A 12,715-nucleotide genomic window follows, 5' to 3' on the forward strand; every position below is an offset into this window, starting at 1 on the left:
TACTCTCCCTTCTTCTTAGAATGGAGAAACTTTTATCTTTCTGCCTTCTTGATTCTTCTTATTCGTTCTGCTATTGATTTAAATTTTTTCAATCAACTAAGAATTACACTTAATCTTATAAGTATAATCATATTTACTAATTCTTTAGTAAATCATGACGAATATCTTTGTTACCCTTATGGTGGACTTGATCAACACATAACTTTGTGTACTCGATCTCCTAGTCCTTCACTTGACACTTTGTCAACGAATTAGTCTAATTTCCAAATATGAAATTTCTCATTCATCGTGCAACCACGTTGCATGATTCCAAGTTTCTGTCCAATTGAAACTTGGGTGATGAGAATCTTATCCATTCGTTGTAGAAATATGCAAACATCAATTTTTCATAATGATTTCATTGCAAGGAAATAAATAAACAAAATTTCTTTTATTCATAAAGCAGCGGAAAACATTTGTTCTTACAATGCAAAATCCATTGAAAACTATGTATTTCAAAAGGAAAATTTCTAACAACTCTATCATAACTATCTAAGCTCAAAATCTAATCTTCAAGTCCATGCAATCAAGATCCATTCCTTGTGATTAGATTCATCTTGCTCTTTCACCAAGCTTCCTTTCTTTTCATCGATCCTGCAAAACATTCAAATGCAATCTTATCACATCATGTATTAAGAATCAATGAATAAGAACTTAACGGAGTTAGATAGTGGATTTTACCTGAAGCGCAGCCATACACTTTGACTCTCCCATCTTCTGGACTCTTCAGGCTCTTTGGGCAGACTTGTATCCAACGCCCTTTCTTTTGGCAGCAAACGCAGGTCGGTTCTCTTAGAACGTCCTCGGAAGCATGGTCGGTTGACTTTCCAAACAAATACGCTCCATTGCTTTGCCAAATCATTTCTGATTCAGTAGCAATGAGCATGTAAGTTAGGTCAATGAGGTTGTCGTCATGATCCATCATATAATACTTTCTTTTGAACTCATTATATGATTCAGGAAGTGACTGCAAAACCCAATTCACAGCCAACTCATATGGGAATGACACACCCAACATTATCAACCTATCAATGTGTGATCTCATTCCTAGAACGTGGGTACACATGGGTTTACCATCTTCATGTTTCATTTCCAATAGGGCTTTAGTGATATTGAACCTTTCAATTCTTTGATCTTGTGGGTTAGGGAGAACAATAGGAGGAGGAGGAGGAAGTGAAGCATGATTTCTTGTTCCTCGATTGAATCGTGGAATATCATCTTCATGTGGAATGCTTGTTCCACGGGATTTGGGAACACCATAGTTGTCGAACTTTGACATCTACAAAACGGGAGAAACAAATTCAAGTTAGTTGATAGGTTGAGTCCTTAGTAAATCACCCAAATGAAATACTAAGGCTAGGACCCAACACAATATTCTACAACTCGGGAGAAGGATGCTGTAACCCTAATTGCAGAACATTTGAAGGTAAGTGAATGACGATTCACTAATTTTCCACCATCAAAAACGAAAAAGAAATTTAAGTTTTAAATCTATGAAAACTCCTAGATCCTTTGAGATTCATTGAACTTTCAATGGCATGTTTAAATTTCGATATGCCCCTCTAGTTTGTGACTGGGATACCGAGGATCACAAAGCAGTGAATAACCATGCAAACTTACATGGTGCCCTCACATGTTACAATCACCTATTCGATGTGCCGGTAAACTACACACGCTCCACTGAACTATGACAAACATTGAGTCACCCTTTGCTACCTTTGCTTAGAACCATTTAGTGTGCCGATAAACCACACACGCTCCACTAACGTCTTCGCAAGGGCACAAAGTGTAATTTCATGGAATTGCATCAATTCACTTTTGCCTAAGTAACTAAGATTGGGAATTTGTAAAATATTTAGTTACTTTTGTACTTCATTATACTTATAATGGAAGGTTTTGTCCTATCCTACCCGTTCGGCTAACGACCCTCCACTAGTCAAGAGTACGGTGGGTAAGAGTGGATACTCATTCAATCGCCATTTTATAGGCAATTTCCTTAAACACCCCTTATAGACTTGCTTCATGAATGAGGCCTACTAACGGTAAGACTGACTTTTACTCATACATATATATAATGTTAGACTTTTAATGTTATATATAGTATAGGGTGTATTTTACACTTTGAAAATACTAGGTGGTCAAATTTAATAATTATACCTTTAATTCAATTAAATTGTAAACCAAAACTATTATGGATTTATTAAACCTCTTTTAATTATACTCCTTAATTAATTAATAAAACCATAAGGGTGTGATTTGAACTCTTTTAAAACAGCACTAGGGTTTTAGAATTTAACATTCCTAATTAAACCTTTAATCAACTTTTAAATTCCAAAAACTTGAGGGCAAGTTTTGAAACGTTTCAAAACATTAGGGTTTAGAATTTAAATATACATTAAAATTAAAATATTAATCAAAATTTAAATTCCAAAACTTGAGGGCAAGTTTTGAAACCTTTTTCAAAACATTAGGGTTTCAACTATTTAAATTTCAAAACAACAAAACTTTTGGGTTCAAATTTAAACTATAAAACCTAAAGGGGAAAATTGAAACTTTTCATAACTACAATGATCAAATAACAAATAATCTAAAATGAACATTTAATCATATAATTATCCATATTTGATTTATTTAATGATTTCTTGCAAAACAATTTACGAATTTAATCAAAATAATTAATCAATTATCACATAAGGAAACAAATATTTTATTAATTGATAAATATCTTTAATTAGATCAAGAATATAGTCAAATATATCATTAAATCGGATTTATATTGATCTAATATGAAAAGGCAACTATCCTTAAGCAAAAACAGCAAGAAATCCTGATTTTCCATCCATCTCACCAGCCGACTCGCTAAGTTAGGTATGGACTCGTCGAGTCAGCATGAACTCGGCGAGTTCATCTATGGACTCGGCGAGTCCAGCCCCCAGAAACACAAAAATTGAATTTTTCAATCATACAAAGCATCAATACAATAGAAACTAATCTAGGCTCTGATACCACTGATGGGTTTTGGCCATAAGAACATCCTATGTGCTCATACAAACCCTAATGCTTGGATCTAGGTTTCTCTATTGTACATGCTTTGAATCTAAGACTATAAACCCTAATTCTAACATATGGAAATCGATATTAACATATAATTAGGTTTAAGGTATTACGTTGATTGTTATGTAGCAATAACAATCTAATTCCTTCTTGTATTGACTTTAGAAAGCTGAAAGTCACAAATGTCACTCCTCTAATGGTTCACAAACACCAAGAGCAAGAGGATGAAGAGGAGAGAGGATGGAAGCTGCCCAAAAATGTGTGAAACCCTAGAAGGATGCTTAGCCACGTTTTTGGGTCATAAAGGATCTATATATATAGGAGGCTATTAAGGTTATCTAACAAGGAAACCCTAAATTGGATGCTTAAGCCCTAAGAAACCCATGGACCCTTTTAATTAAGGCCTTGGACGATTTCTAATGGGTTTCCCCATAGAATTCGTCCACCTCATAATATAAGGCAATCCATAGCCCAAATTGCAATTATCTTATAATTACAATTCCAGTCCCTTAAGTTTAATTAATCTCTTTTAGTCACAAACTTAATTCTTAATTAATTCTTGACTAATATTAATTAAACAATATGATTTCTCCTTTAATATATTATTCCCATAATATATTAATAAATCATATTTAATCATTTCTCTCCATAATTCATCCTATCAAGTTGCTTTGGTGAAGGCAACCCAAAAGGACCATGCACCATCGGGTCAAGTACATACCAAAATAGTTATGGACTTAGACACTAATCCAACAAAATAGACATACAGATATATGGATAAAGTTGACTACCAAGGTTGTACTTAGAAACCGTAGATACAGATAAAGAGATGAATAACAAGTATATTTGATAAATGTAAACGTAAAAGTGTACGATACTTGTTTTAATAGTTTATAAACTTAATATAGTGTGCACAAGCACATGTATTAGCCTAAGATACGAGTTCTATAACTTGAATAAGTATATGAACCTATATATTTTTGTGTACATATAAGGTATATTGAAACTACCAAGTTGATAACCGTCTATACAATCATAGCACATTTGTAGCCAGAATGTGTATGTTATTTTTATTCGTTGTATTATTTTAACAACATAGCATATGTAAATATTGATGTTTTAAAATGATTTTCTTTACTTAACATATAAATGTTTAAACAATTATTTCTCAAACTAGTAATGTGTTTACACAAAACAATGATATTTCATGTGTATTTTGTATGATAAATATTACTTAGTACAGGTACTACCATGTATAGACGAGGGCCAGACATGAAACACCGAAGGTTAGGATCATTTTAGCAATTATGTCGTTCTGGTAAATGTTACTTGGCACACATCATAATAACTCTTGTAGGTTTGTACGTTAACATATCAACGATTTCTGGTTTAAAAGCTTCGAGAAACTGGGCTATGGTTTGCTCTTCTTCTTCTTCAGTAGCACAACGCATCCTGAGTTGGTCAAACTCATTGATGAAATCTTCAATAGATGAATTTTTTTGGGTGGCAGTGTGATATTCCATGACGGTTTCTTGATGATGATTGACTGACAGAAACTTACAATGTAACAACTTCTTCATTTTCACACATGTTTCAACTTTGCATTTAGGATCTTGTTGGCGGAAATTTTTTACATGCTCCCACCACATCGATGCATATTTCTGTTGTTTAATAGCCATGAGTTTAACCTTTAAGGGATCTTGGATGTCCTTCACTTCTGGGATGTCCTTCACTTCGAAGATACTCTATATGGTGCTCAACCAGTTTATGAAATCATCAGGATGGGCTTTGCTTTCAAACTAAAGAATTTCTATTTTCAACCCTAAATTGCACAAAGGGTCATCATGATTATGTCTCGTTCATGTTGCTGGTATGTAGCAAAAGAACTAGGTCATTTAACACCAAAAGGGTTTTCATCCTCTGCGAGTCTGTGATACCCAAGATCAAGTTCTGATTCAGTATCTTCCAGTTGCCTATTACGTATCAATTCTAACTCCCTAATGCAATGTTGGAGTCTTTTAATCTCATGATCTTGTGGATTGTGATCAACTTCCTGGTTGCCTCGATCAATGTTTCTCCGAAGAGGGGGCATCCACATCCACAACCAACCATTTGATTCGCTTAGAGCTCTGATACCAAATGATGCATTCTACGTTCACAACCAAATAGACAAATTCAGTTGGGAAGATCGATAAATGGTCAAACCTTTAACGTAACGTTTGCAACTAAAAGTTTCATAAAAAAACAAAAAATCTCCCTAGTTCTTGTGTAGGTCTCAGTACATAAAGGAAAGCAACCAAAACTTTAGGTAACTCTAACAAACTAGGGGAAAAATATTAAATAACCAAAAAAATAAATGATGATGATTAAAAAAATAATTAAAAACAACTCATACTCACGCCAACTGGTTCACACTATCCAGGTCGGGTTCAAGACTAGATGCTCCGTTATCAGCTTGCTTGTTGCCTTTCAAGTTAACATGTGTGCTTCTCCTTTTGGTGCTTTGACTAATATATGATATGGTCTCTTGGTATTCTTATGTTGGTATATAAAGGAGACTAAGTAACCAAAAACTATTAGTTTTTTTATCACTCTTTCTCTCCTTTTTTTGGTTGCCAAAATTTTGAGATTTACAAGCCTTATTCCCTTTCTTCTTCTTGCAATTTTTGGTGCTAGAATTAAGAGCTCGTATGTTGCTTCTCCTTAATCATATTTCAGTATGTCTTAATGTCTTAAGAAAAACATATATACAAGTGAAGATGAAACATCCCAAAATACGGTCCAAAATTTTCGTTTTAATTATTCATAAAAACCATAAATAGTCAAAATATCAAAGTAAATCATCTCATAAAAAGACATAAGTAATGTTATCTTAAATCATCATAACAAAATATTTTATTAAAATCATATGTCAAAATATCAAAGTAAATCATCTCAGGCTAAAAGTCGTGGTGTCTGTCATGCAGTCATCCCGAGCTCTTCCCCTTGCAAGTGGAAGTACCTGAAACCAAAACTGAAAACTGTAAGCACGGAGCTTAGTAAGTCTCCCCAAACTACCACATACCATACACTGCAAGCATTGGACCTAGCCCACTACATCGGGCCTCTCCCGGCATCGGACGAATCCGACATCAGGCCCCACCTGGCATCGAGCCCCGCTCGGTATACAGATTTGTTTCTACCAGACCTCGCCTGTCTTTAGGCCCCACCCGCTATACACACACAAACATATAATCATAATCATGCTAATACATAACAGACAAAACAACACTATAACTACTAGTCTCAAGTCCCCACCTATCTTGGGCCCCGCCACTAATAAACTAATAATGAGATATGGAACCCCGTCTACACTCAGCTAGTGATGAGATACGGGCCCCCGCCCACACTCACCTCCCTACCATGCACATACAAGTATCACAAAGACAACAAGTATAACTAAACATGCTTTCCTTCCTTAGGTACCACCCGACATCGAACCATAGTTCGGAAATATACATAATAACCTTCCTCGGGCCTCGCCCGACATCGGACCGATATCCGGAAACATATAACTACATCGGGCTATCCCCGACATCAGATCTAATCCAGCCTACACTAACATACATAAACGGGTCGGCGTTGGTGCCTTCGACCCGTTCCTACTGTAGAAAACTCACCTCACAAGCTGACTGTAGAATCCCGCGAATAAACCTCTCGCTGCTAGCTGGCAGATCCCCGAACTGCTGATCACTCGACTCCCTGAGCTATCATTACCAACATAATACTTAGTTAAGAACTGATAATCCTTCTTAGGGTAAAATAACCATTTTACCCCTAGTCAAAGTCAAAGTCAACGCTTGGTCAAAGTCAAAGTCAACACCTTGAGTTGACTCAACTCGCTGAGTCATCCTCCTGACTCACCAAGTTCCTTCGCTACCCATAGTCGTGGCAGAACGAGTCAACTCGTCAAGTCCATCTTCAGACTCGTTGAGTTCTGCCTTGTACAAAAATCGGGACATCACGACTCAACTCACCGAGTCCCTCTCTAGACTCGTCGAGTCCCTCTTTCTATTTGGGCCATCTTAACAAATTAATCCCCTATTCTCTAGATCAAGACTCCATACTTCTTCTACATACAGAAAATGTCTTCTCAAGGGTAAAGTTTACAACTTTACCCGCTATTAGTCCTTCTTAATGGGTTTACCTAAAACCCTAGTTCCTTAGGACATAGATCTTTGTCCAAAAGCCTTATCACTCCAACCCAAAGCATGAAAACCGATATCTAGGTCCTAACCACCCAATGAACACGTAAAGTCTCAGGCTTTACTTCCATGCATGGCCTTTTGGGGCTTAAAAGGCCATAATATTGTCTTTAAGCTTGCATGGGGCTTCCATGGTCATAAAGTTTGCACCTTTATGCTATGGAACCCCTTTTAGATCCCAGATCTGAAAGGTACGCCACTTGGGACGTCCATGTCCCAAAGATCAAGATTCTTGAACCAAAACCCTCATACAATGGAACTAAAGAGATTTATAAATCTATTAAGCAAGGTTGAGACTTGTTTACCAGAAAAATGGAGAGGATAAGATGTGTTTTTTGGATCTACTAACTTCCTTCTGAAACTCCAAACTTCTCCTCTTCTTCACAAGCTTCAAATCACACAAGATTCACTCAAAAATGGCTCACAAGCATTAGGCTTTGGACAATGGAGGCTGTAAATAAGGCTGAAGGGTGGGGATTAAGATGCTTAAATAAGGTTCATAACCCCGAATCTAGGGTTTCCCAAACCCATACCAGCTCGTCGAGTGGGTCTCTCTACCCGCGTCCAAAACTAACTTCCTACTTGTCGAGTTATCCCCCATGGACTCGACGAGCAGACATTTAATTTGCTTATCAACTTGTCCTTAATTAGCCTTTTGGTTTCCGGGTGTTACAGAAGACTAGCATCTTGTGTCTTACTTTCTTGCTTCGTGGATACATGTAGAGAACTTTTTATTTGGAATTTCATGTTATCTTCATTAACTTCCTATTTGCTAAAAGGAACCAAAGTCTTCAAATGTTGGAAACTCTTCCCTTCTATGGTTGTTTTAATCTTCCTAAGCTTTGCAATATGATATTTGGTGGGTAAAATGACTTTAGTTTATTCAAATCTAAAATTGCTTTTTTTGCTAATCATGCCATTTTTACCGCTATAATTAGACTACTTTTGAATAAAATCCAACAAACATCACCAACGTTCATAAAAAAGAATCACTTAATTGCAACAAAATTAACTAGGTATCAAAACTCTAACTATTATATCACAGTCAACAAACTACGTTTTTATTTTAAAAGCAATTTTTTGATCACCACCCATACTTCAAATGATTTAATGATCCATTGCCATCTTTATCGAAAGTATCTATGAAAACACAATCCTTGTCTTTTTTACTATCATTTTGGTCTCTCTAAATGCAAGTTCACACAAGTGTGAGCTCAGTCTGATGCCAAATTAAAAGTACCGAGACCTCACTTGTAGCCAACAATATGCAAGAAAGAAAATTAGCTCATTTTGAGTCCGTACGAAAAGTTTATGAGAGTCGAAATATGGTAAAAAACTGAAACAACCTCACCATCCTATGTTTGAGGAATTGAGTCGATACTTATCTAATTAAAGTTGATTCTTGACTCTAACTTGTTGTCAAGACAAAAGTATATATAATTAGTAAATTCAAAACTCGTGCAAAAAATTTATGAGTATCGAAACCGGTACCGACACCTAATATCAAATTTTTCCTAGTGGATGGTACTGGAATTGAAGGTACCAATAGTCGACTTTGACGATTTGAAAGAACCAAATAGCAAACCAATTTACCCTATATGAGTATATGTTACCTGTTGGTTCGATATCAATGGTATTTTACTTGCCCCTACGTTCACATCCTCTATTAACATGATTAGTAATATCATTATAATAAAGATCTTAGATAGATCTCAATTTAGCTATCATTCCTAATAGCATATCAATTATAACAGAAGATATCACCATTACATTTCATAACCTTTCACAAATTTGCAACTCTTTATGAGACACAACATGATATACACACATGATATACACATGTGTAGTCACATTTGTTTTCCCTTTCTATAATACAATACAAAACTAGAGAAATCCATAGAGTATAAATCAGTATTATTGAAAAATTTATCACACAAACGAGTCTCATATAAAAGAGCATACCTTCCTAAAACAACAAAAAACCATCAACAATACGAATGACGGGTCTTTCAAAGGTTAATAACAAAATTGGTTATATTCAAATTAACAAAAAAAAAAATTGATAATTTATTACTTCATCAATTAATCAACCAACGTTATATTCAAATTAACAAAAAATTGATAATTTACTACTTCATCAATTAATCAACCAACATTATTGATTTTATATGTTTATAATTAGCATATCGATGTAAGAATAAATAACTACCCTTTTATAGTTATCAAATGAAGATAATTGTATTGACAACTACCTTCTTAAATGTTACGGGAATATTATTGGATGTCGGAAATGGTTGAATCAAAGTCAAGACCCTTGTCGAGTCAAGATTCAAGAATGATAATCAAATAATCACCTCTCTCTCTCTCTCTCTCTCTCTCTCTCTCTCTCTCTAGGATGATTCAGAGATGGCACAAGAAGAAAACCCAACTTCCACTCATAGCACTAGTCTGCTTCCTGTTCGTATTCTGTACCATTTTCTTTAACGAGCGCCGATTTCAAGAAATCCACCGGAAAGAAAATCGGAAAGGAGGTGACATTGGTACTCGTAATGATGTTAAGCAGGCGTTTTTATCCAAACCCACGCCCTCTTCCCTGAATAGCAGTCGCCTGAAAGTTCCTCCAGGTCTGTAAATCGTAATCCCTGTCACCTGTTTGATTATATGTCTCAAAGAGACACTTTACTTGTTTAGTTCACTAGGGTTCATATTTCGACTTCATAAATACCTTGTTCTTGCGATTTAGCTTCATGGGTCACTAATCACTTTAATTCGATATCTTCTTAGTGTGATTTCAACTTCAACTTCACCTTCACATGAGTTCTGTTTAATTTCAAGAAAAAAAAAATGATCATTCCATTTAACTTCGACACTTCGTAACCGACGCCATATCTGAGATTCAAAACTGTAAGAACATCCATTTGAATTAAACTGTCAATCAAACGAAACCTATAACATTTCGAGATCTAAAACGGCAATTCAATCCACTTGGGCCTGTTACTCAGAGTGTTCGATTATAATTAAACACAAGAAATTGCATCCTGCTTTCATTTATCTGTTTACTAACAAATTAACAATGTCCTTCACTTACAAAGCAATCTTCGCTACTAAAATCACAGAGATTTTTAGAGTACAATATCCTAACAAGATATCTTAATCCAGTGGCTTTGGATAGATTCAGTAGCTGCAAGTCTACAGTAAACTACAGTGGGCAGAAAGCCAGATGGGATATCAATTTGATTCAATCTGATAAACATGAAAAAGAAAAGAAGAATTCATGCGATTTGTTTAAAGGCAAATGGGTATTTGACAACACTTCATATCCTCTTTATAAGGAGTCTGAATGCCCATACATGTCTGATCAATTAGCTTGTCACAAACATGGAAGGCCTGATTTGGAGTATCAGTATTGGAGATGGCAACCTCATGGCTGCAATTTGAAGAGGTAATTTGTTTGAAAAGGGTATTCCCGTCTTTTTCACAGGGTACTAGTAAAACGAGGGTATATATTATATAAGTAATTTACTTACATGAAATCGACTTTCTTGAACTTATTTTCATTTTAGATGGAATGCAACTGAGATGTGGGAAAAGTTAAGAAACAAAAGATTAATGTTTGTAGGGGATTCACTAAACAGAGGCCAATGGATATCAATGTTATGTCTTTTAGAATCTGTAATCCCTCCAGAAAAGAAGTCAATTACCCCAAATGCCCCTCTTACCATCTTCCGAGCAGAGGTATATTCTTTCCTTTTTTTGGTTAAATCCGTAATTCTAATTTTTTGGCTAAAGAAATGAAAGATTGAATTTTTCAAGTTTCAATTTTGTATGATTTGTTTTGTGTATAGGAGTATAATGCCACGGTGGAATTTCAGTGGGCCCCACTTTTAGTGGAGTCAAACTCGGATGATCCGGTCAACCATCGATTGGATGAGAGAATAATGCGTCCTGATTCAGTTCTTAGACACGCGTCTGAATGGGAACATGTCGATATATTGATTTTTAATTCATATTTGTGGTGGAGACAAGGCTCGGTGAAATTGTTGTGAGTGAATCTCCATTTTTTTTTATTAAAATGCAAGAAATCGCAACGTACATTTATAAATTGTGTAATATTTTGATAGAAAATTTAAAAAATAGTATGCTATAATAATACATAAGTAGATGAAAGTATGTTGCTATTTATTGCATTTAATATACAAAACAATAAAAGTACATTGCTATTTCTCGCATTGAATATGCCATTTTTTTTAATCATGTAGATGGAGTAACGAAGAAAATGGAGTTTGTGAAGAAGCCGAAGGGTTAGAAGCCATGGAATTGGCCATGGAAGCATGGGCTAATTGGATAGATTCTAACATTGATCCATTCAAGAAGAAAGTCTTTTTTGTTACCATGTCCCCTACTCATCTCTGGTAAGCGGTAACATTGTTTTTTTACAGTAAGATAATACTGTCTGTCTGTTGTCTGACAAACAGTGTCAGTGTCTGACCAACCAAACACTGTGTGTCAGACAACAGACAATGAGAACACAATAAGATTAGAGTAAAATAATAAGACGCTATAATAACAAAGCATTGAAAGTACGTTGTTATTTATTGCATTGAACCGTTTTGGAATTGATAGGAGTCGGGAATGGGAATCGGGGACCGAGGGGAATTGTTACGGTGAAAAATCTCCGATTACAGACGAAGGGTATTGGGGAAGTGGTTCGGATTTGGCAACAATGAGGATGGTGGATAATGTTGTAAATAAGTTGAAGTCGAGGGTTAGTATTATAAATATTACTCAGATGTCGGAATATAGAAAAGACGGCCATCCGTCAATTTATCGGAAATTTTGGGAGAGTAGAAGTGCGGCGGAATTGGCGAATCCGATGAGTTATTCCGATTGCATTCATTGGTGCTTGCCGGGTGTACCGGATGTTTGGAATGAATTATTATTCCATTTTCTATAAATAGAAAGTTAATTGGACCTTTTTTTATGTTTTGTATTTTTATGGTGTTGTGGGTTTTTGGTGAAAACAAGGTTTTGAATTTGCATATCGAAGGTGAATAGAAAGTCCATTTTTACTCTTTGTTGTATATTAGAGGGAAATTAAATCTTACAAAAAAAAAAGTATAAGATCTACTTACTACCACCATTTCTTTACCTTTTCTCAATTCCAGTTACATATTACTTTTTCGTAGTCGTTATAATAGTCATTATAAGGGTATGTTGGTTTTGGAAGAGATAAATGTCTTTGGTCTTTTTTATGTCAGCTGTATAAATTGTGGACCAAAAGTTTTTTTTTCCATGTGTTTAGTCTTCATATATATACATGTATATATGTATATGTATATGTACATGTACATGTAAATGTATGTGTATACATATATGTA

At 35.2% G+C, this 12,715-nt stretch overlaps 1 protein-coding gene across 1 annotated transcript; it reads left to right on the plus strand.

The window, feature by feature from the left end:
* The first annotated feature begins 9,637 nt into the window (after positions 1 to 9,637).
* LOC145069518 (protein trichome birefringence-like 35) lies at positions 9,638 to 12,406 on the plus strand. Its single transcript, XM_079016455.1, has 6 exons — positions 9,638 to 9,961; positions 10,497 to 10,779; positions 10,901 to 11,072; positions 11,183 to 11,379; positions 11,597 to 11,749; positions 11,961 to 12,406. Exons 1-6 carry the CDS (start codon positions 9,733 to 9,735, stop codon positions 12,289 to 12,291), a joined length of 1,365 nt encoding a protein of 454 aa, XP_078872581.1. The 5' UTR covers positions 9,638 to 9,732; the 3' UTR covers positions 12,292 to 12,406.
* Positions 12,407 to 12,715: the final 309 nt, after the last annotated feature.

Source organism: Lactuca serriola, chromosome 8, assembly GCF_051521515.1.
Source record: "Lactuca serriola cultivar US96UC23 chromosome 8, Lser_US96UC23_V15, whole genome shotgun sequence".
NCBI lineage: Eukaryota > Viridiplantae > Streptophyta > Magnoliopsida > Asterales > Asteraceae > Lactuca > Lactuca serriola.

Bases quoted from the DNA above. Each gene is read 5' to 3' on its own strand.
- LOC145069518 (XM_079016455.1), top strand. From the start codon at position 9,733: ATGATTCAGAGATGGCACAAGAAGAAAACCCAACTTCCACTCATAGCA. The intron at 10,780-10,900 runs GTAATTTGTTTG...TTTTCATTTTAG, and splicing joins CATGGCTGCAATTTGAAGAG to ATGGAATGCAACTGAGATGT. The intron at 11,750-11,960 runs GTAAGCGGTAAC...TGGAATTGATAG, and splicing joins ATGTCCCCTACTCATCTCTG to GAGTCGGGAATGGGAATCGG.